Here is a 25379-nt window from a genome sequence, read left to right as displayed (position 1 = left end):
TGTTATTGTGTAGGATATCCCTTACTTTGAGTTTATCTGTTTCTTATAAATAGATTTAGGTTATGTATTTTTGCAGGAATACCACAGAAGTCATGTTCTATTCTCAGTGTATTTTATCAGAAAGCAGAGGATGTTGATTTGTCCTATAACTTGTAATGTTAGCTTTGATCACTTGGTTAAAGTTGTATTTGCCAGGTTTTCTGCTGTAAATTTACTGTTTTTCTCTTTGCAGCTAGTAAGTATTTTGTGAAGTGGTACTTTAAGGCCATGCTAATATTATTTTAATTCTCAAATTTTAATCTACTAGTTTTAGCATCTATGTGATGGTTCTTGCCTTAATTCGTTATTATAATGATAGTTGCAAAGAGGTGATTTTCTAATTTTATTTTTGGAATCAAGATTTCATTCACTAGCTGCTTAAAATGAACTGATTAACTTTAATTCTTCTGCTGTTTTGTGGAACAACTTTTTTCTTCAAAGTTTAGTTGCTCTCACCTGCAAAGTCATCTGGACCTGGGTTGGTAGTGGGGGATAGGGATGTCTTTGTCTATTATTTCACTATCTTTAATTCTTATGGTGAATTCAGGTTTTTTATTCCTCTCACAGTAATTTTAGGATTTGGATTTGCTCTTTTGCTCTCAATTTTTTCTTTTTTGAGTTAATTTTTTTTTTGAGTTAATAATTAACTCAGTATTTTAAAATCTTCTGTTTTCTCATAAATGTATTTACAACTATAAATTTATCTTAAAGTACTAAAGCTGGATCCCACAAGTTTTGGATTTGTGTTTTCATTTTTATTATATCTAAGTATTTTTATATTTTACTTATGATTCTTAAAAAATTTCCTTTATTTATTTATTTATTTTTGAAGTATCATTGAGTTACAATGTTGCGTTAGTTTCTGGTATACAGCAAAGTGCTTCAGTTACATATATATGTTTATTTATATATATGTATATATATTCTCTTTTTCAGATTCTTTTCCATTATAGTTTATTACAGATACTGAATATAGTTCCCTGTGCTCTACAGTAGGGCCTTTTGTTTATGTTTTATATATAGTAATTTGTATCTGCCAATCCCAAACTCCTAATTTATCCCTCCCTCCTCTTTCCCCTTTGGTAACCATAAGTTTGTTTTCTATGTCTGTGAGTCTGTTTCTGTTTCTTAAATAAGTTCATTTATATCATTTTTTAGATTCCACATGTAAGTGATATCATATGATATGTCTTTTTCTGACTTCATTTTAGTATGATAATCCCTAGGTCCATCCATGTTACTGCAAATGGCATTATTTCATTCTTTTTTATGGTTGAGTAATATTCCTATGTATATATATCACAACTTTTTTATCCATTCATCTGTTGATGGACATTTAGGTTGCTTCCATGTCTTGGCTCTTGTAAATAGTGCTGCTAGGAACATTGGGGGGCATGTATCTTTTCGAAAAAGTTTCCTTTTTAACTCCAGGATTATTTAGTGGCTTTAAAAGTTTAGTTCCCAAACATTAGCCACTCTTTTTAATTTTGTTTCTAATTTTATTGCAGAGAACATAGTATGTTCAGTATATTCCTTTGGAACATATTGAGACTTCTTTTATGAACTAATATGGGAGTTGGCAAACTATGGCCCAAGGGCTAAATAGGGCTCACTGCCATCTGTTTTTATGCATCCTGCAATCTAAAATGGTCTTTATACTTCTAAATGCTTGAAAGAAATCCAACGATTAATACTTTGTAACAGGTGAAAAATAGATGAGATTCAAATCTCAGTGTCTATAATTAAAGTTTTATTGGAACACAGCCACGCTCATTCATTTTCATATTTTGTGAGTTATGACAGAGACTGTATGGCCCACAAAGTTTAAAATCCCTTACTATTTGGCGCTTTACATATAAAGTTTGCTAGCCTGATACAATGTCTGTTTTTATAAATGTTTATTCTTTTTTTTTTAATTTATTTATTTATTTATTTTGGGGTGTGTTGGGTCTTCGTTTCTGTGTGTGGGCTTTCTCTAGTTGCGGCGAGCGAGGGCTACTCTTCATCGCGGTGCGCGGGCCTCTTACTGTCGCGGCCTCTCTTGTTGCGGAGCACAGGCTCCAGACGCGCAGGCTCAGTAGTTGTGGCTCACGGGCCTAGTTGCTCCGTGGCATGTGGGATCTTCCCAGACCAGGGCTCGAACCCGTGGCCCCTGCATTGGCAGGCAGATTCTCAACCACTGCGCCACCAGGAAAGCCCTAAATGTTTATTCTTAACTGGATGTCTGGTTCTGCATTCAGTGTATCTATTAGTTCAAGTTATTGATTGTATTTTTTTTCTGGTCATATTTTTTATGTTTGGTCTATTACTTTCTAAGAGAAATGTATTAAAATTTCAATTCAACTGTTGATCTTTTTTCCCTACATTTCATCAAGGTTTTTCTCACATTATTTTGGTTCCTGAAATCCACATATCCCTTCAGCTTCTACAGCTTCTCCAGCTTCTCCGTGGTTGATTTTGGAGATGGGAGTTAACAATTCATGTTAGCTTCAGGCTTCAGACCAACCTATTTATTACTTAGTATGAAGTACAAAGGACAGTGGTAGCTTCAGGCTTCAGACCAACTCATTCTAGTTTCAGGCTTCAGACCCACCTATTTATTACCTAGTACAGTGAGTACAAAGGACTATCACCTAGACATGTTATTGTGAAATTTTAGAGTTCCACCGATGAAGAGATGATTCAGAAAGCTTCTGGGGAGGTGGGGGCAGAAAACAAGTCAACTTCAAAGAAATGAATGTCAGACTGGCATCTTACCAGCCCTACTATATGCTAGATGAAAATGGTGAATCTTTTCCTAATTTTCTTAGGAAAAAATAATTTTTAACCCAGAATTCTTGGCTGTCAAATGATTAGTTATGAGGATAGAATTTTCAGACATGCATGGACCCAGAAAGTTTACCTTGGTGTTTACCATCATTTAGGTAGTTGTTAAGGTTGTACTCCAGCAAAATAATAATGTGAACTAAGGACAAGGAAGACAGAAGTTCAGGAAAAAGTTGAGCCAACCCAGATGAAAAGTGAAAAGAAGACCTTAGTTAATAGCTGTTCAGAAGTCCTAGAAAGCAGTCATTCTAGATTGAAGCAGGAGAAAAGGGGGTTTTAGGAGGGAGATCTTCGGAAGAAAAATGAGGACTGCATAGAATGAGTGGTGCCATGAAGAGTTTGGGGAAAATATGATGATAATAGTGTGAGGAAAATACAGTTTTAAAATGTCACGGAAAGCAAAAATTAATGAATGAATAAATAAATAAAAATGTCTAATTATGAACCAAATTAGAATGTAGCATAATGTTAAGAAATTGGTAGAGTATAATAAAAAATCCATTTGATCTTGATTCTAAGAATAGTCTTTTTCAAGTGGTTCTAAGGTTGTGACATTAGACGCATAGAGTAAAAAGTGAAGTGTTCCAGGATTATGTTTCCTTGAACAATATTTATATAGTAATAAAAGTGTAAATGCTGTTTATTGATTTTCAACTTTGAGTCAACCTTTGGACAGGACAGGAATGGACAAAGCCCAGAATGCTATTGTTGGAGGGCAGAATGTAACAAGCATACCAATAAAAGTAAAAATGAAGTTGGCAGAGGGCGGGAGGGAGGGAGGGAACAGATTGCTAGCCCCCAAAGCTTTCTTTCAAAATGGAGAATCAAGAGGTAATGTCAGATTGACAAAACAAGCAGTAAAGATACAAATGTAGTATTTAAAGTTCAAAGATACTTACACAAGAATTAAAATTAAGAGCATATATTTCAAACATTGAGAGAACAGAAAAAGGAATTATAAGAGATAAACGAAGTTTTCGTATTAGAGGTCAGCCAGTTTATTTTTAAAGTTGATAACTATAAGCATATTATCTAATGTTGTGGTGACAACCATTAGAATAAGAACTGTTTAACGATTCTGTTTGGGTGGAGAGATTTGCTTTTATCATATAGACTATTTTGTAAAATTTGTTACAGTACACGTATTTGATAAAAGTAAAAATTAAATTCATGAATAAAAGTTACAAGGACAGAAGTAATTCACCAAAAAATAAATTCAACTGTGTGTATAGGGAGATCTCTCATTCACATTGTTGTCCCCCTTCTTGTCTTTTCCCCAAAGATAACAATTTTATTAGTTTTTTCTTTACCCTTCTAGTACCTTTTTAATGCAAATATAGGCAACTGTACATATGTTTTCTTCCTCTTCTAATATAAAAGACAGCATATTTCTGTGCACTGTTCTGCACTCTTTTTCTCCAAAACAGGAAATCTTCATTCAAGAGAGGACTCCTGTGAGTCCTGAGGAGTTGTATAGCAGTTTTAGGTGAAAGAAGAAATAGCCACATCCATAACTAGTCATGGATTTCGAGATCTCTCTTAATTATTGATAGGATAAGTAGGCAGAATATCAACATTCTGTTCACCAGTACTGCTTTTGCCTCCCTCTCCCAGATTAAAAAAATGCATTTTATCCCTATCCTGCTGGGTATCAGTATATAAGAAGTCATTTTAAAAGGAAACTTTGCATATCTATTATAATATTAGACTAATTTTACAGAAGAAAAAAACCTGTGGTGTTACTGTAACATGATACCCTAGGTCAAACTTAATACCCTAGTGACAGGGGCTGGATTCAAACAAAGGTTTGTTTCCAAAACCCATGCTCTGTTTTTTACCCCTTTGTGTCTATTGGTTTTAGGAAAACTAATATTCCAGATAGTATTTGGTTAATAAGCTCCATTATTTTTGGACGTTGGTTTGTTCTGGGATAAAAATAGTATACTACCATTGTGTTAGAGATGGAAGCATAGCTTACAGTCTGCTGAAGCAGTGAAATATACTTGTAGTTTCACTAAGGTGAAGGGGAGATTGGAGTACAACCCTGTTTTGTTTTGTTTTTTAATTAATTAATTTTAGGCTGGGTTGGATCTTTGTTGCGCACGGGCTTTCTCTAGTTGCGGTGAGCGGTGACTACTCTTCATTGCAGTGCACAGGCTTCTCATTGCAGTGGCTTCTCATTGTGGAGCACGGGCTCTAGGCGTGAGGGCTTCAGTAGATGTGGCACGCAGGCTCGGTAGGTGTGGCTCGTGGACTCTAGAGCTCAGGCTCAGTAGTTGTGGCGCACAGGCTTAGTTGCACCGCGGCATGTGGGATCTTCCCGGACCAGGGCTCGAACCCGGGTCCCCTGCATTGGCAGGTGGATTCTTAACCACTGCGCCACCAGGGAAGTCCCACAACCCTGTTTTTGTGATGCGTTGGAATTCCATCCGTTGAGACTCATAGCCATTCACTCTGCTCTTTCTCAACTAAAGTAACATGAAAACTAGCCTATGTTCATACAGTGTGGCTATTATAAAATTCAGAGGTGCCTTCAGATCATTAAATGATGCAAGAAGGAATTTTAAATTAAAAAAAATTTTAAACATTTTTGCAATGATAAATATGTTCCGTAGAATTGACCAAAAATTCCCATGAAATATATTTGATTGAAAGACCCAGGTATGGAGCTTAAAACAAATGTTGGCAAAATTTTTAAAGTTCATTTTTTTTTTCAAAATGAAAACCCATTTCCCTTTGATTAAGTAATGTTTAAACACAAGTGTAAAGGAGAAGGTAGAAGCTAGAAATAATAATTCCTGCTAAAATTTAGGTGAGTTTTCTTTTAGACCTTTTCATATGTTCACAGTATATGTGCATATTTATTATTAATTTGCTTTACAAAAATGGAAACATAATACATGTTATAACTAATTTATATGGTTTAAAAAATGAACAATATCTTGTGAGTTTATATCAGGTTGATAAGTCTGGTCCTTTATCATTTTAGTAACCATCTAGTATTTCATTGCATGGATCTGTTGTAACTCATGTAACTAATCTCTTATTTATGAACATAGTGGTGGTTTAATATTTTAGTAGTTTAGTATAGCAGTTAAAAGCATAGACTCTGAAATTGGCCTGCCTGGGTTTGAATCCTGACCCCAACTCTTTATTTGTAGTGTAATTTATATAAGCTACTTAACTCATTTATGCCTTATTTTTCTCATTCACAAAATGTTAATAGGCTTTCCAACTCTTTGTTATGAGAATCTAAAAAATTGTTAGGATTTGTTTATGAATGTGTGAGAAGAGGGAAGTTTCAATGATAGGCTTAATTTTAAAATTTGTAAGTTTATATGTATTTCAGAAAATAGGTGTCAATATAATATTACTCTAGGGCAGTAAGTTATTAAGTATGACAACTAACCAAAACCCAGACCTTGTAATTTTTATGGGACATAGCTATACTTTCCAGAATTCAGGTGATCACAGGACACCTTTGTTAGAAATAACATTTATTTATAAGCAGTTTTATGACCAGAATTGTGTCTTTTTCTGCAGCTGTATTGGAAGAGGAAGTTTTATTCTTGCCTTACAGAGATTTTTTTCACAAGCAGTTTAATAGTGCCTGTGGTTTCAAAGTTAAGCACTAATATTCCATTAGTTACAACCTTGAGGGAAAAAAGAGAGTTGAAAGAGGTTTAGAACTTAAAATGTGGAAAGGAAAAGGATAGAACTAGTATTTTTAATGAATGAGCAATGAGATGTAATATTTTGAACCAACACTGATCACCGTAATATTGCTTAATGCTTAGAATTTTATGACGATTTGATAGTTCATTGATGCTAAGGCCCCCCCTTTTTTCCCATATTAACATTTCTGACATCAGGGTGCATCTTTTTTTTTTTTTTGTGGTATGCGGGCCTCTCACCGCCGCGGCCTCTCCCACCGCGGAGCACAGGCTCCGGACGCGCAGGCCCAGCGGCCATGACCCACAGGCCCAGCCGCTCCGCGGCATGTGGGATCCTCCCGGACCGGGGCACGAACCCGTGTCCCCTGCCTCGGCAGGCAGACTCTCAACCACTGCGCCACCAGGGAAGCCCCAGGGTGCATCTTAGTGTTGATAATGTACTACAATTTGGTTGACAGCACTTTTTCTTTCTGGATATTAGATAAAATTATGGGGTCTTACACTTGAAGCCTTCTTAGATTACATGAAATATGTTTGATAAAGCACATAGAGCAGTACTGGCACATATTAAGCAGTCAGTATTAGCTATCTTTGTATTTGTTTATTTTGTTCTTGTAAAGGATGATTACATGTACATATCTTCACGTACAGTTCTAACATAAAATAATGTCTAGATGTGGAATAAATGAACCAAAGGATTAGCATAAGATATTGAGAGGAAATTTGTTTATTAGACTGGAGAGCAACAGGTATGTCAGGTGAAAAATAAACCAGGCCTAGATTTTAATTGTACCACCTACCCTCTCTGACCTATGTCGAATAATAGAACCTCTGATTCTTTGAGGGATAATAATACCTACTTTGCAGAGTTGTGAGAATTGGAGAATACGTATAGTAAAATCTTTAAAATATCTGTTCACTGATTATAGGACAGAATATTTTACATTTAGGCCTATTTGGGATATCCAGGACATCTTTGACTTCTTCTTTTTCTCTCACTCCATGTCTAATTATTAGCGAATCTTTCTAAGTGTATTCATAATTCAACCACTCTCCCCAGTAACACTCCCTTTGCCCCTCATCTGGATTATCACCATAGCTTCCTACTGGAGTCTCTGCATCTTCCTCTGCTTCATTACAAACTATTCTCAACACTGCAGCCAGAGTGATTGTTTAAAAAGTAAATCAGGGCTTCCCTGGTGGCGCAGTGGTTAAGAATCTGCCTGCCAATGCAGGGGGCCTGGGTTCGAGCCCTGGTCCGGGAAGATCCCGTATGCCGCGGAGCAACTAAGCCCGTGCGCCACAACTACTGAGCTTGTGCTCTAGAGCCCTTGAGCCACAACTACTGAGCCTGTGTGCTGCAACTACTGAAGCCTGCGCGCCTAAGGCCTGTGCTCCGCAACAAGAGAAGCCACAGCAATGAGAAGCCTGCGCACTGCAATGAAGAGTAGCCCCTGCTCTCCACAACGCAGCAATGAAGACCCAACCCAGCCAAAAATAAATAAATAAAATAAATTTTAAAAAAGTAAATCAGATCATGTCACTTCCCTGTTCACAGCTCTGTCCCTCGTTTCACTCAGTAACATATTTTAGAATGGCTTTCAAGGCACCACATGCTATGACATACTCTCCTTGTCTCTTTAGTTTTCTTCTCTCCTTGTTCACACTCTTTCAGTCACAGTTGGCCTCCTCACTGTTTTCTAGAATATGCAAGGCATTCTATCTCAGTTTCCTCGACCTACAGCATTCTTCCCTCAGATGCCTATATAGCTTACTCCTTACCTCCTTAAGACTACACTTAAATGTTACTTGCTCTTAAATCTTTCCTTGACCACTCTATTTAAAAATCACAGTTCTCCTCTTTACCCCTCGTTGCTCCTTATCCTGCTTTTTAAAAAGCATTATGACTTTAAAACATACTACACAATTTTCTTAATTTGATTGTTACGTGTTTCCTTCTGCAAGATTGTAAACTCCACTTGATAAGGGCAGGAATTTTTGTCTGTTCACTGGGATTTTCCCCAGTGCTTAAAGACCCTGGCATATAGTTTGGTGCTCAGCAAATATTTGTTGGATCTGTTGAGTGAGTGAATATTATTGCTAAAACACTTTTACATATTGAAGTCAATATGTATGATCTATGCCTATATAGTAGGAACTAAATAAATATTCAAATGAATGGCATTTGATTGGACGTCATGAATTAGAAGGCTTTTGGAGGAATAATTTTGCTAGTCATTAAAAAAAGTGTGACTATTTATTGCTAAGATGTCCGTATAAAATGAAGACAATAAAAACCATTTTATTGAAACTGTCATAAATGGGATTGTAAACATTGTCACAGCTGTATATTTGAAGAATTTACCCCATCTTTACCACCTTGTTTATTCTCATTGTCTTAAAATCTCAACAGTGGCAGCTTTGGAAAGGAAAATGTCACAAACAAACAATTTGGTAACTATTCTTTTTTTAGGGTAACTGTTCTTTAAGAAATATGTTTAGAGATAATCACATTATTTAGTAGATGAGAGTGTTGATGGGGCCACAGAGTTTGTGGGGATATGACCTCCAAGTCACATGTGAGACTTTGGGGTTTGGGTGTGTTTAGAGCAATAGGAGCTGTGAATAGGTGAATGTTAACAAAAACCTAAATGTTAAAAAAAAAAAACTTGGAGTTATCACGTACTGCCTCACAATTACTCTGAAACCTTTACTGAATATTCAGTTTATTTCCTTGTCTTTATAATTATTACTCCTTTTTAAGCAAAAATATTTTGAACACAGATTCCATTTCATTATTAGTTCCTGTAGAGGGGGATATAAAGGTGAGTTATCAGCAAGTGTATATAGTATGGTGAGACTCTACATAATAATATTTCTGTTTATGGAAAAACATAGTAACAGAGCAGGATCAACATGAGTTTTCTGTTCTGTGAAGTGTTTACAAAGGGTCACTAGACCTTTTGCTAGAAATTTTACAGAGGGGGCTACCTTAGCTTTAAGGTAGGACTTGAATATTAATTTCAGTATTTAAGATTCTTTTATTTAAAAAAGATCTGGAAAATTGTGAAGTTTTTTTTGATAGCTCCTTTTTTATGGTCATAGTATCTTGGTAGACTAAAACAAATGATGTCTTATTCTTGAATTTCATGTGCATTTTAGGTGTGGTCTGAAGTTTAACCATGAGTTAATGGTTTATTTTCAGAATCTTCCTTACATGTTATTTTACTGGCTGTTTCTCAGTTGTGTGGATTGCCTTTTATTATATTAATAATCTCACTTTAATGCTAAATAAAACCACTTCCCATCAAATTTGATAATAAAACACTTTATTTGTGCTGCTTAATGACAGTATTCTTTTGCTTTGTTGGCCCAGTGTATTTAATTATTCTTTAGCAGGAGAGAGCTTCAGTAATTGATACTTGAGGCAGTGAAGCTGACTGGTGTATTGACTTAGCCAGAGAGCTAACAAGTCCACAGAACAACTGTTGCACTTATGTAAATTTACTGTGTGTTTCTAAGGAGACTGTTGATCCAGTATTGTTCATGCCCCACCCCCACCCCAGGATGTCTTCATGATTTGGTTTGTTAAAGCCTTTTTGTTTAATGTTAATTTGTTTACCTGTGGTACAGAGTCTTTTCTTTCACTTTTTAACAATTTCCTTATGTTGATCATCTGTAGTCACTCATCCAAATAAGCTTTCCATCATTTTTTTTTTAGAGTCTTCATTCTGCTTATCTTCCACCTATCTCTTAAACTATAATCTCTTATCATAGCCATCAGACCTTTTGAGAGTGAGGTGGAATAAAATGTGCCCCTTTGGCATGTTGATTATTTTGAATTAAAGATACTTGATAAACAGCCAGGGACTTCCTTGGTGGTCCAGTGGCTAAGACTCAGCGCTCCCAGTGCAGGGGGCCCGACTTCAATCCCTGGTCAGGGAACTAGATCCCACATGCCGCAACTAAACATCCCCCATGCCGCAACTAAAAGATCCTGCATGCCTGCAAGTAAAAGATCCTGCATGCTGCAACTAAAGATCCCAACGTGCTGCAACTAAGACCCGGCGCAGCCAAATAAATATATAAATAAATAAATATTTTTTTTAAAAAAGAGGAAAGAAACAGCTGGTGCAAGAAGGACACTGATCCTCCTTGGTCCCCCTGAAAACAGGAAATCTCTCATGTGAAAGTATCCTCCTTATACTAGGAGAGTAGAAGGCATCCTTATCACCAGAGATAGGAAATTCAAGGCAGAGAAGGGTGACTAAACAAACTTTGTTACTTCTTTATTAATTTGCTACCCCAAGCCCCGCAGACCCTTTGTTTTGTCAAATCTTCACAAATAATTGTTTCTTTGTCTAAAAGGTATAAAAACTGCATGCTTTTGTCACTTCTTAGAGTCTCATATCTTTATGAGCTCCTGTATGTATGAAATTAAATTTTGTTTTTCTCCTGTTATTCTGTCTCATGTCAGCTTAATTATTAGACCAGCCAAAGAACCTAAAAGGGAAGAAGGCAAAAGTTTTCCTCCCCTACTAGACAGATACTCAGTTTTACCTAGGTCTGCATTGCTTTTCCTTGACTATAATAGAAAATTACTTTTCAGACACTTAGGATATAACTATTAAGCAAGTAGTCTGTAATTATAGGCAGTGATGTGTTTTCAGGAGAAAGAATTTATGTCTAGGAAAGAAAAGTTTTGTTTTTTTTAAAGAAGGGAATCTTTAAAGTAACAGAACTGATTGTGTTTTTCTCACTTTTTACAAAGCTTACAAAGTAATATGACTCCTGGGATTTGAGCTTTATGATATTTAAAAACCTTTATTTTCTGTAATCTGAAAATGAATCCTTGGGGGAAAAAAGCTTAGCCAGTAAATTTTGATTATCAGAATATTTTTTTTATGACTGCATTTTCAAATGTAAGCTCTTTTTTCTTTCTTTTGTTTATCATATCCTGAAATTATTAGGGTCCAAAAGTTACCAGTTTTTTTAAAGTATCATAATTATTTGAGATATGTGTTGTTTATTCTGTATGTTAAATGGTAAACCCCATCTCTGATATGAAACAATTTCCAGATATGAAACTTTTGGATCAAATATTTTAATTTTTCTTATTGTGTAATAAGACAATAAAAATAGGCATTCCATCACTTCACTGGATACTATAGGGTTTGCTTTATTCATGCATTATTCTACACATATTCTTTTTGAAAGCTCTTCCTGTAACTATTGAAAGATCTAGTAGAATTATCAAACTTAAATGATTTTATTTTGAAGGCTCTGTAGTGTTAACCATTTCCTTATTATAATAGTTTATATTTTGTGTAGAAACATTGAATGTGACAGTTAAGATGTTGCATTAATTTACTTAGTATGCCATATAAATTTAAGTTAGTTTTTCCAGTTTTTCTGTGTTTGACTATTTGATCACATTTTTAGACTAAATTTTTCTTTTACAGTTAGAAATCCAAATGGTGATTTAGAGGTGAAGAATAAAGGTTTAGAAAAATCTATTAAATGAATAGTTTTATTATATGTACTCTACTGATTCATCATTTTTCCATGAGAGGAATTAGGCCAACTGTGAAGTTAGGGAACACAGTCCACAAAAGACTCCCCTCACTTCTGACAGAAATTGTAAGTCCTGGGGGTTTCCAAAACTACCCTCTGGTCCCATAATTTGCTAGAAGAACTTACAGAACTCACTGAAAGCTTTTGTACTCTTCATTACTGGTTATTACAGGGAGAGGAAATAGATTTGAATCAGCCAAGGGAAGGAACACATAGGGCAGAAGTCTGGGGAAGTATCAAACACAGAGCTTCCTTTGTCTTCTCCCTATGGTGTCAGGACACATTACTTTCCCAGCATCAGTGTGTGACAGTACTCATGGAGTCAAACCGGGATGCTTACCGTGCTTTGGTGATTACATTTTTATTGAGGGGCTCCTTTATGTAAGCATACTTGATTGCTCTTGAGGCTGATCTTAGTTAAGTCTCCTCTAGCCCCTCCAGGCGTGTCCTGACTCTAAGACTGTCTGGTGACCCAAAGCCCCTCGAGTTAAAAAAAAAAAAAAAAAGACACTTTCTCAGGCATGACCTTACAGGGGGTTTAGAGATTACCTCCCAGAAGGAGGGGGCAAAAGCCAGACCTCTCTTTGAACAGGGTTAAATTCTTTACAGACTGTGAGCCAAACTCTGAGTAGTATTAAAATGTCCAGAATTAGAGTCATGTGCCAACTCTAACAATATTTGAAAGACCTCTCTAGAAGTAAAAATGCTTCTTAGTAGTCACTTGTAGTGTAGTAGGAACTTGAAGTTACTATATACTGTTAAGCAGAAATTTGAGATTTCTTGCAGTTTTACCATCTTTTACCTTCACTCAAAAAGAAAAAAATTGTTTCTTTTACTTCTTAATATTTATTCTATGGATAGAACATAAAATATGGAAAATGCTATATTCTAAATACAGCATAACTTATGGTAGCAATAAATTACAAGTGATGCTAATATTTAGTAATAGGGGAATAGTTAGTATGCAATTATAGAATTTTAAGAATCCATTAAAAGTAATTATGGAGACTGTAACAAGGTGACAAAAGCTTATCAGTTAAAAGGATTACAGAGAGGAACATAGATTCATATTATAACTTTGTACAGTGCATGTTACGATAAAACAGGGGGCTTCCCTGGTGGCGCAGTGGTTGAGAGTCCGCCTGCCGATGCAGGGGACACGGGTTCGTGCCTTGGTCCAGGAGGATCCCATATGCCTGCCGCGGCGTGGCTAGGCCTGTGAGCCATGGCCACTGAGCCTGCGCATCTGGAGCCTGTGCTCTGCAACGGGAGAGGCCACAACAGTGAGAGGCCCGCATACCGCAAAAAAAAAAAGATAGAACTATCAAAATGAAAAATGATCTAGCTAATTAATATCTACAGATCTTTTCCTGAGATAATTGGATAAGTATGCAAAGATGCTTAAATGAGGATTGTTATAGAGAAAAATTTGACCTCCTTTTTCTCTATAAACAAATATCATCAGTGTTCTGCAGGAAAAGTTCTAATGCCCACATGCTTTATTCTTTCTCATTCTCAAAGGTTAATCATAAATGGGACTTTATTAAATCTCTTTTGCAATCCTGTACATTTTGATTTTATTAAAATCCAGTCTTTTATCAATTCATCTGACAGAAGGAAATTTCCTTTTTGTTAGTATCAAAAAGTTGGTTTCTTTCTAAAACTTTAGAAAGTTTCCTTTATTGAAAGAATATCTTTCACATTTAGGACATTGCTGTTCAATACTAATTACATTGCATACATATAACTATTGGCATATATAGCTTTTGAAGAGGATTGAGTAATGAATCATTAGTATTTATTTGCCACTGTTTAATGAGAGGTGTGTATATTAGAAATATTAATCCTCGGAGCAACCTATGAGTATGGGTACCATTATGACCCTCATTTTGCAGGTGAACAAACTGAGCCTTAGGTTAAATAATATGTAGTATCATATAAAGGTAAGTTTGTGTAGCATTTTCAAACCTAGATCTGGTCTGCTCCAGAAGACTACATTTTAAACTGCTGTACTATTATGCTTCTGTGTTCATTACAGCTACTGTTTTTAGTAGTTCTAAAAACTACTAAAAAGTAGTTAGTAGTTCTGTGTTCATTACAGAACTACTGTTTATAGTAGTTCTCAGTTGGCTACACGTTAAGAGCTTTGGAAATACAGGTGCTCAAACCTCAGCCTAGAGCTACTGATTAAGAATCTCTGGGGTAGGACCTGGTATATAGTATTTATTTTAAACTTGGATATGTGATTTTAGTCTATAGCCAAGGCAGAGAGCCATTATATTGTACCTGACACTATGTTATAGGGCATGGGGGAATATAATGAAGTTATAAGGCACAATAATAGACCTCAAAGTAGCTGGGAAAAAACTGTGTACATATATGACAAAGTGTGTGATATTGATGGTTATATACATAGGAAGAATATATTACGTGAAATGTACTAAAACCTAGAATCTTGCACATTTAATGTTGAAAGACAATCAAAATTCAGGTCAGTCTCTTCACCTTGGGGTTGAAAAATTTTCCAGATGTGGTATTAATTATCTCTGACCAGTAGGTAGGACTGGATATGTTGTGAAGAGACAGTGTTTGAGGCAGGAGAATAGCATAAAAAGTAGCAGAAATAAAGGTGGTGTATTTGGGGAAAATTACAAGACAGGAGTGTTATTGTGAGTAGGAGGTCCAGATTAGAAGGAGCTTTTAATCACCATCACAATACATTTAGACTTGATCCAATAAGCAACAAGGAATAATTTCACTTTAATAGTTGATTGGAGATTTGTTAGGAAATTAGGTAACAGTTTATTGAATGAGATAGAAACAGAAAGAACGATGAGTAACTCATTTCTCTCCTCATATTGAGACTGAAATGGCATGTGTGCATTAAGTAGACCCCAACTTTTTTGGATTCTTAGCTGGCAAGCCTTGTTTGGGGCAAACCTGTGTTAACAGTTTAACACCTCTAGATGCCTTTTTTTTTTGCGGTAAGCGGGCCTCTCACTGTTGTGGCCTCTCCCGTTGCGGAGCACAGGCTCCAGACGCGCAGGCTCAGCGGCCATGGCTCACGGGCCCAGCCGCTGCGCGGCATGTGGGATCTTCCCGGACCGGGGCACGAACCCGTGTCCCCTGCATCGGCAGGCAGACTCTTAACCACTGCGCCACCAGGGAAGCCCCTCTAGATGCCTTTTAAGTAATCTCGTGTAACTCCAAGAAAGTGCTTTCCTGAAAATTTGTTCTTTCTAGCTTTTTGATAATGAAATTACAGAGTAAGAATTGATTCCTCTCAGCAGGTAACTTCTTTGGAGGGTGGAAAGATGTTTTGCACTTTTGGTTCTCTTATCCTCTCTTTGAAACATCTGACTTTTGTGACACTGCTTTATTCTTGTTTTTCACAGATCTATCTTTTAACTCCTTTGGTAGAATTCTGATTTGTCTCTCCCTTGAGCTGTTGTATCCCTTTGTATTTTGTTTAGGAGAGGCTATAATATTTTCCTAAAAACTTTTCATTTTACAAAGAACCATTTGCTCATAACATAAAGTTGTGTCATTTTTCTGTTGTATGTTATCTTTTGATTCCTTCCTTTTCCTTATGTATAGATTCCCATAAGGGACTCCTGTGGTTGTTCTTTGAATGTTGCTTGTTTTTGAAGGGACACCTTCTGGACCACCATTGTATAGAAGGAGAGTGTGAGGGATGAGCTCTGAGAATGAGCTGTGGTAATTGACAGCTTCACCAGTCTTTTCTTATCCACTCTTGAGGGTTGAACACAGTGATGATGATGATGGCTATTCTAGGCTGGCAACAAGTCTTTCAAGTCAGTAGGAAGCCTCTGGCTCAGAATGATGTTATCTCTCCATAGTTGTGTTTTGTTTTGTTCTTAACTTTTTATTTTGAAAAAATTAGAGATTCACAGCAAGCTGTAAAGGTACTACAGAGAGGTCTTGTGTACCTTTCAGTTTCCCCCAATCGTTACCTCTTACATACTTACACTATCAAAATAAGGGCATTGGGTTCCCGTGCAGTTCTTGTTTGTTTTGTTACTAAAACACTGTGCCGAGCCCTGAGAGGGTTGCACCCCCCAGTGTGTAACACATCTTGTGTCTCTGTAGCCTCTAGCAACTCGTATCTTTTGAACAAATCCACTTTGGCATGGGGACAACTCAGAATGCAGTTGACAAAACTGACTCCGAAGCAGGCACTATTTGAGCACGCCCCTGTGGAATACTTGTTTGCAACTTGCTGACTTCCGTTGAAGCACGTGTGTGTGTGTGTGGGGGGGGCTGTGCACGTGTGTATGTGGGCTGAGCCCTGGTGGGTCTATAAACTCTACTCGCCTCCCAAGAGCCATTCGATCCTAGGAGAAGCCCCCACTGGCCAAACTACACAGATCTGGAGGGCCTTGGGTGGACCCCAGAGGCAGGCTCGCAGTTGGAAACCAGGAGTGCTGTCGTGCTGTTGCTGGGGTCCTGAGCGCTGCCGTTCACCCCAGAGCCGGCGCGGCCTGGATTCCAGGCAGGCACGGCCTGGCATTTGCCTCCCTGCTGAAGCCGGCTCCTGGGTTCCGCAGGATGGGCTCCGCGGCCACACGGCCACCTGCCTTCCCTGGCTCACTTTCCTATGCACAGAGGGGAGGCGTGTGCGGGCGTGAGGTGCGCCTCGGTTTATAACGTGGCTGCAGCACCCTCACTTCCCAGCCTCAGGTGAGATGTTGATTGATTATTGCTGAGTAACTTCTCGTGGTAGAAACCAAATTTCTTTCAATATATTACATATGGATGTACACACTCATGCAAAATATATGTACTTCGAGGGGATCTATTTATGTTCCATTGGGAGTCATTCTTTCCTATGAGGAGTCTCACCTGCTGCTTTGTGTGTTTGGTCAGATTCCTGGCACGTTTTGTTTCCTGTTGTTTAGTGAAGATGCTCTTTCTGGGGAAAAAAAAACAAAACAACAGCAATAGGGTGGGATAGGGAGGGTGGGAGGGAGACACAAGAGGGAAGAGATATGGGGATATATGTATATGTATAGCTGGTTCACTTTGTTGTACAGCAGAAACTAACACACCATTGTAAAGCAATTATCCTCCAATAAAGATGTTAAAAAATAATAATAAAATAAATTATTTAAAGAAAACAACAACAAAAACAAGGGCATTGACATTGATACAATGCCTGTGTATAGTTTTGTTTCATTTTATTGCATGTGTAGGTTCATGTAATTCTCACCACAGAACTAATCCATCACCACAAAGATCTCCCTCATGGTACCCTTTTATAATCATACTGACTATCTCTCCCAAGCTTCTCTGCCCCCTGGCAACTACTAGTCGGTTTTCCATCTTTATAATTTTGTCATTTTGAGAGAGTTATATAAATGAAATCATAGAACATGTGAGTTTTTGTGTTGAGCATGTGATCTTTTGAGATTGCTCTTTATGTTTAGTTTTTTAAGAAACCACCAAACTTTTCAGAGTGGCTGTACCATTTTACATTCCTTTCAACAGTGTATGAGACATCCAGTTTCTTCCACATCCCTCACCTGCATTTGGCATTGTCACTATTTTTTATTTTAACTGTTCTGATAAGTATGTGGTGATGTCATGGTCTTAATTTTTATTTGAAGTGATCTCTGTGGTTTTGATTTGCATTTCCTTAGTGACTCATGATGTTGTGCATCTTTTCATGTGCTTATTGTCTGTATATTTTCTTGGAGAAATGTCCGTTCAGATCCTTTGCCTATTTTTAAATTGCATTATTTTCTCTTTTTATTATTGAGTTATAAGAGATTACGTTCTGGGTACCAGTCCCTCGTCAGATAATAGATTTGCAAATATTTCCTCCCATTTTCTGGTTTGTCTTTTCATTTTCTTGATGGTGTCCTTTGAAGTACAAAAGTTTTTACTTTTTATGAAGTCTAATTTATTTTTATGAATCTATTATTTTTTTTCTTTTGTCACTTGTGCTTTTGTTACCAAGGAACCATTTCCTAACCCAAAGCCACAAAGATTTACTTTTATGTTTCCTTTTAAGAGTTTTATAGTTATAGTTTTACATTTACGTATACACCCTTCTTGAGTTAATTTTTGCATATGGTGTGAGAAAGGGGTCCAATTTTCATCTTTTGCAAGTAGATACATAGTTTAGATATATAATTTAGTTGTGACTACTTTTTGAACTCTATGTAAATGCAACAATGTAGTATGTATTATTTTGTTATGGGTTTCTTAACATGAGATTTTTGTATGTTATTGTGTAGAGCAGTAGTTCATTCTCCTTACTGTAAATCATTGAATGAATTTACAAAGATTTGTTCATTCTGTAGTTGATGACATTTAATTGTTTCCAGTTTGGTTACTAGAAATAATGCTGCTGAGAACATTCTAATATGTATAGGTGCATATAGCAGGCAATCTCTTGAGTGTATGCATAGGAATAGAATAAAAGAGATCCTAGGATACTTATATATTCAACTTTAGTATATTGAATCAGTTGTACCAATTTACACTCCCACTAGCAACATATAACAGTTCTCTCACTTCACATTCTTATCAAAACTTGATATTGTCAGCCCTTTTAATATGTTTGTATTTCATTGAGGTTTTAACTTGCATTCCCCGATGACCGTTGAGGTTTAGCATCTTTTCATACGTTTATTGGGTGTGGTATTAGTCATTTAGATATGGTTTAGAAAAACATTTCTTGTGTACTTACAAAGTTGGTGGCTATTATGGAACTATACAGTTATGTTTTTATTCTGGGAATCAGGCTGAAAGAGCAGCTTCTATTTGGGATATGCTCCTCTTGTTTCAGAGGGGAAAAGGAAGAAAAACGGCAGAAACTAATTCTTTCAAAAGTTCTGCTTGGATTTAGGTCATGTAGGTCATGTCCGTACATACTCCATAGGCCAATGCATAGCACAAAACTGTGCTCAAAGTCAATGGGTCAGGGAGGTATCCTCCACTCAGAGGCATTGAAAGTCACATGGCCATAGGTGGGGATGAATGATTCTTTCACAGGAAAAGAAGGACACAAATACTCTGGAACAGTAATAAAGTATACCACTTTACCTTGATTTTTTTCATATCAATTCCTAGTGGGGTACCCCCCTGTCAGCCTTTCTTCTTTTTCTTAGTAAGTTCTGGGTATACAATCTTTGTTGGTTATATGTACTGCAGTATTTTCTCCCACTCTATGACTTGCCTTTTTAATCTCCTAATGATGTCTTTTGTTAATAAAATTCTTTTTTAAAAAATTGAGATATAATTGATAAATAGCATTATGTTTCAGATCTACAACATAATGATTCAATATTTGTATATATTGTAAATAAAAATTATAACTTCATTTTTGTATAGTTTATCAGTTATTTTAAATAATTGTGTTTCTTGTTTAAGGAATCTTTCCCTACCACAAGATTATGAAGATACTTTTTTCTGTTATCTCCTAGAGTCTTTATTGTTTTGTCTTTTACGTTTCAATCTGCAGTCCACCTAGAATTAATATTTAGTTGACATTTTAACATACTCCTGCAAGTCTAGAAAAGAGCTCAAGTGATCTCTAAGTTCGTCCTTCCTTCCTTCCTCCCTTCCTCCCTTCCTTCCTTCCTTCCTTCCTTCCTTCCTTCCTTCCTTCCTTCCTTCCTTCCTCCCTTCCTTCCTCCCTCCCTCCCTTCCTTCCTCCCTTCCTTCCTCCCTCCCTCCCTTCCTTCCTCCCTCCCTCCCTTCCTCCCTCCCTCCCTTCCTTCCTTCCTTCCTCCCTTCCTTCCTCCCTTCCTTCCTCCTTCCTTCCTTCCTCCCTCCCTTCCTCCCTCCCTCCCTCCCTTCCTCCCTCCCTCCCTTCCTCCCTTCCTTCCTCCCTCCCTTCCTCCCTTCCTTCCTCCCTTCCTTCCTTCCTTCCTCCCTCCCTTCCTCCCTTCCTCCCTTCCTCCCTTCCTCCCTTCCTCCCTTCCTCCCTTCCTCCCTCCCTCCCTCCCTCCCTCCCTCCCTCCCTTCCTCCCTTCCTCCCTTCCTTCCTCCCTCCCTCCCTCCCTCCCTTCCTTCCTTCCTTCCCTCCCTCCCCTCCCTCCCTCCCTCCCGCGTTGGGTCTTTGTTGCTGCGTGCAGGCTTTCTCTAGTTATGGTGGGTGGGGGCTACTCTTCGTTGTGGTGCAGTGGCTTTTCTTGTTTCGGAGCACGGGCTCTAGGCACACGGGCTTCAGTAGTTGTGGCGCACAGGCTTAGTTGCACCGCGGCATGTGGGATCTTCCCGGACCAGGGATCGAACACATGTCCCCTGCATTGGCAGGCAAATTCTTAACCACTGTGCTACCAGGGAAGTCCCTCTAAGTGGTTTCTAAGACCAAATTAATTCAATTTACATGTAGAAAATTGATATTTGATATTGACACTACACTCATATGTGTCGAAAATATATCTATTAGTAACACATAGTTTATCAAATTCCTCATATATAAAAACATGTTGGGCATGTTTAACTTTTTACTACATTTAAAACTGCAAAAATTCACCTTTCCGTATCCACTGGCTATACGAAGTCTGTCTTTGTCTGCCAATATCTGTATTTCACATATTCTCAGGAAGACCTTTGCTTTTAGTGAGGTCATAATCCAAGTCTTTCTGGAATTTCAGATTTTCAATTTTATTTCATCTCACGTGCTCACTTAGTTCCTTTCTCTTATTCCAAACTGTCTCTATAAACTTACGGGTGAAAGACCAAAGGGAATAATTTCTAGATGTTTAATACAGGAATTGTTTAAATAATTGTATTTAAATTATGCAAACGCATTGGTGGTTTGCTTTTCTTCAGCAAAGGCTGAGGTTGTTCCCTGCAGAAGTGGTCCTTACCCCTAAACATTATATCTGTTGGAGCACTGTTGATGTTATAACTTTTGTAGGATAGTTTGGGGATTAGGTTTTATCATCTAGTAGACTGAAATATTTGTTCTTAAAAGTTGACCGAGCTTGGGAATTCTCTGGTGGTCCAGTGGTTAGGACTCCATGCTTCCACTGCTGGGGCCCGGGGTTTGATCCCTGTTTGGGGAACTAAGATGTTACAAGCCGTGTGGCACCGCCAAAAAAAAATTGACCGAGAGCTGAACAAACTACCAGTTGAAATAGGTTGTTTTTAAATTTATACATGGTGTTTATTGTACTTCCTAGATATAAACATTTTAATCTTGGTAAAAGACCTTATGGTTTTACAATGAAAAGGCTAGACTGACTTGTCTTTCAGCTTTGACAGTTCAACTCTGGAATTGGTCAAAACTCTTACCTGAAAAAAAGTCTAAATTACTTAAACAGTAGTTGTTTAAGAAACAGTACACAGGGCTTCCCTGGTGGCGCAGTGGTTGAGAGTCCGCCTGCCGATGCAGGGGACACGGGTTCGTGCCCTGGTCCGGGAAGATCCCACATGCTGCAGAGTGGCTGGGCCCGTGAGCCATGGCCGCTGAGCCTGCGCGTCCGGAGCCTGTGCTCCACAACTGGAGAGGCCACAGCAGTGAGAGGCCCGTGTACCACAAAAAAAAAAAAAAGAAAGAAAGAAATAGTACACATTAAAGATCATTTTAAGGATTAATGAATGAAAAAAATCACTTATTTAAAGGATTTGACCAATATAGAAATAAATTGCATCTTTGTGTTCAACTTTTAAAAATACACATCTGTGAAAAAGTCAAGGGAGTGCTACACAATTATTTGCACGCAAATACTTAAAAATGTACTACAGGACTTCCCTGGTGATTCAGTGGCTAAGAATCCACCTGCCAATGCAGGGGACATGGGTTCGAGCCCTAGTCTGGGAAGATCCCACATGCCGCGGAGCATCTAAGCCTGTGCATCACAACCACTGAGCCTGTGCTCTAGAGCCCATGAGCCACAACTACTGAAGCCCACGCCTAGAGCCCGTGCACTGCAACAAGAGAAGCCACCACAGTGAGAAGCCTTCGCGCTGCAGTGAAGAGTAGCCCCCACACCGCAACTAGAGGAAGCCTACGCGCAGCAGCGAAGGCCCAACGCAGCCAAAAAAAAAAAGTCATCAGTCCTTTATAAAAATATATATATACTACAAAACTTAACATACTTAATATACCAAAATGTATTTTAAATATACTTAAAAATATACTACAAAGACAATGTCAGGATTCAACCCCTAAATATGGTTTTTGACACTTCAGATGTAGTATCTCAGAGAATTGAGTTTCATTCAAAAGGGTTGTGGGATTATGCCCCCAGTTATGTGATGGCAATTCTCTTTTTTATAACTAACAATCATGTGGATGTTCAATAATTTTTGTTTACTATTAAGTTCACTTCCAACCTTTAGATTTTATGATTCTTGAAGACTTCCCCTTAAGTGCCTTGATATTCAGATTAATATTAGCTTTTAATATTTTTAGTAGTAAATATGGACCATCATCCAAGACTTGTTTTATTAACAGAATATTGCTCTTACTTTTCAGCGGGGATCTGATGAGCTTCTTTCTTCCGACATCATTAACGGACCTTTTACCATGAACAGTTCCACTCGTTCTGCAGGTGTGTATGGTGAGTTTTCATTTTTTCAAAATCTGAGATGTTTTCTTTCTCTGGGTTTCAAAAATTTTCTTTTCACAATGTTCTTATTTTGCTCATCTTATAAACATGCAGTGCTATTATTTACAACAAAATCTAAAATTTGTGGCAGTGAAGTTCATATAGATGAAATTATTAGTTACAGCACTTAAATTTTAAGCATTAATTTGGATTTAATTAGATAATTACTTTTTTGACTGACATTCTTTGTAACATAGTTGTGATAAAATTATCACAGTAAGTAAAATTATCACATAGTTGTGATAAAATTATCAGTAAGTTGGTGATCTAGAACTATTGAGTAAAAGAGCTAGATTTAAAAACTTGTGTTGAATGATGATGGATTTAGAGTAGAAGTATTAAAACTATAAGTTCACATGATTTTAAAAATAAATGTTCTTGAAATTTAGGGACTGTAAAATGAATTGGAGGAGTGCAATACTTGAGAGAGAGTGAGCAGTTAGGAAGCTATTGCTGTACAAGAAATCCTAGTAAGGGTGGAGAATTTGTACTATAGCAGTAGTAGTTGTGATGGTGAGAATTAGAGAACTTAACAGAAGGTGAAATAATTGATGGTAATTGGTGATTAATCGAATGTTTGAATAAGGAATTCCATGGATGATTTATAGGTTTAGACTTAGATAATTGGATAGCTGAATTGTGGTGCCTTCATTTATATTAGAAAGTATGGGAAGAGCAGGGTTGGACAATATGACAGGTTCAGTTTTTTTTTTGTTTTCTGTTTTTTTTTTTTGGCCGCATGGCATGTGGGATCTTAGTTCCCTGACCAGGGATCGAACCCGCACCCCCTGCATTGGAAGCACAGAGTCTTAACCACTGGACCGCCAGGGAAGTCCCCAGATTTTTTTTTTTTTTTTTTTTTTTTCAGTACGCGGGCCATTGCGGAGCACAGGCTCCGGACGCATGAGCTCAGCGGCCATGGCTCACGGGCCCAGCTACTCTGCGGCACGCGGGATCCTCCTGGACCAGGGCACGAACCCGTGTCTCCTGCATCAGCAGGCGGACTCTCAACCACTGCGCCACCAGGGAAGCCCAGTCCCCAGATTTTTATATATTGATTTGAGGTTCCTCTGGGGACATCCAGACGGAAGTGTGAGATAGGTAGTGGGTTCTGGTCTCGACATCATAAGAGAAATTTGGAAGTCAATATCATAATACACTTAACAACTGAAGCCATGAGAGTGGAGAATCTCAGAAAAGGTGAGATCTTTATCCAGATGTTTTGGTGTTATAGGGAGTTAGGGAATGAGTAGACCTCACTTTCCAGACCGTGAGTTACATGATGTTTGGGAGAGTGAACAGCCTTTATGTGAAGACCCTATAAGAGAAGTGAACCAGGTTCAGTTAAGACAAAAGATGTAAAAATCCAGTGAAGAGATTAAGAATGTTTGGGAATTGGTCAGCCATGGTACATTGCTCTAGAAGACTAAATGGAAGGATTTTGTAGGCAGGACAGCAGCAGGGGGTTTGTTCATGTGGAAGTGTGAACAGGGTACTTAGAGCAGGAGATTAAAGCAGCTTTCTCAAAAATGACCTGGCATCAGAATCACCTGGAGGGCTTGCTAAAGCCCTGAGTCCATCCTCAGAATTTCTAAGTCAGTAGATCTGGAGTGGGTCCTGAGAATTTGCATTTCCACAAGTTCACAGGTAATGATGATGCTGCCATATGAGGGACCACACTTTAAGAGGTAGTGCCAGGGAACCACACTTTAAGAGAACTGCTGAATGAAGGAAATGCTAGAAATCTGAAGTTCCTAAACCTGATTATCCTCTTGATCTGGTAGGCTTTTAAGAAAATTTCGGCCCTGACTCCTAGAGTTAACAGTACATCTAGGGTGGGACCCATGTATTCTTTTTTTTATAAATTTATATATTTTTTAATTTATTTTTGGGTGCGTTGGGTCTTCATTGCTGCGCGTGGGTTTCTCTTGTTGCAGCGAGCGGGGGCTGCTCTTAGTTGCAGTGCATGGGCTTCTCATTGCGGTGGCCTCTCCTGCTGCAGAGTACGGGCTCTAGGCACGTGGGCTTCAGCAGTTGTGGCACTCAGGCTCAGTAGTTGTGGTTCACGGGCTCCAGAGCACAGGCACAGTAGTTGTGGCGCACAGGCTTAGTTGCTCCGCAGCGTGTGGGATCTTCCTAGATCAGGGCTCAAACCCGTGTCCCCTGCATTGGCAGGAGGACTCTTAACCACTGTGCCACCTGGGAAGCCCTTGTTCTTATTTTTAAAACTGAGGTCAGTTTGTTCGGTCATGTTTACAAACTACTGGGATGGATGACCAGAAGGACTGACATCCTGGTTGATTGATTACTTAGGAAAAGAAGTATGAGCTGTGAGTTTAGCTGGCATCAGTAGTCTGCTGTGTTTTGCTTTTATGTTTTCAATTTCTTCTTGTATCCCATTCCATTCTAGGTTCAGTGTTTTTCTTCTTAAAGCACATCGTCTTTAGTAGCTATTTCAGCAAAACTCTATAAATGGTAACCTCTTAGACTGACTAAAAATGTCTATTTTGATATTACTATTGAATGGTAGTTAGCTATTTAGAATTCCAGGTTGACAGTTATTTTCTCTCAGTACTTTGAAGGTATTGTTTTATTATTCTTTTGGCATCTGTTGTTGAGAAGTCTTTTGTCAATCTATTATTATTTTGTAGATAGTATTAGTTCTCTGTAGTTG

The 25379-nt window shown here is 37.9% G+C and overlaps 1 protein-coding gene across 1 annotated transcript in view; it reads left to right on the top strand.

Moving 5' to 3' along the window:
- Positions 1-22560: 22560 nt before the first annotated feature.
- PTBP3 (polypyrimidine tract binding protein 3) overlaps positions 22561-25379 on the top strand; it is a 64070-nt gene continuing 61251 nt past the window's right edge. The window contains exon 1 of the mRNA XM_065879790.1: positions 22561-22648. Coding sequence (XP_065735862.1) covers positions 22624-22648 — 25 coding nt within the window. The 5' untranslated portion in view covers positions 22561-22623. The remainder of the gene's footprint in view (positions 22649-25379) is intronic.

Source organism: Phocoena phocoena, chromosome 6 (assembly GCF_963924675.1).
Source record: "Phocoena phocoena chromosome 6, mPhoPho1.1, whole genome shotgun sequence".
Classification (NCBI taxonomy): Eukaryota; Metazoa; Chordata; class Mammalia; order Artiodactyla; family Phocoenidae; genus Phocoena; species Phocoena phocoena.
Note: the sequence above shows the minus strand (reverse complement) of the source record. Positions and strands in the feature narration are given on the sequence as shown.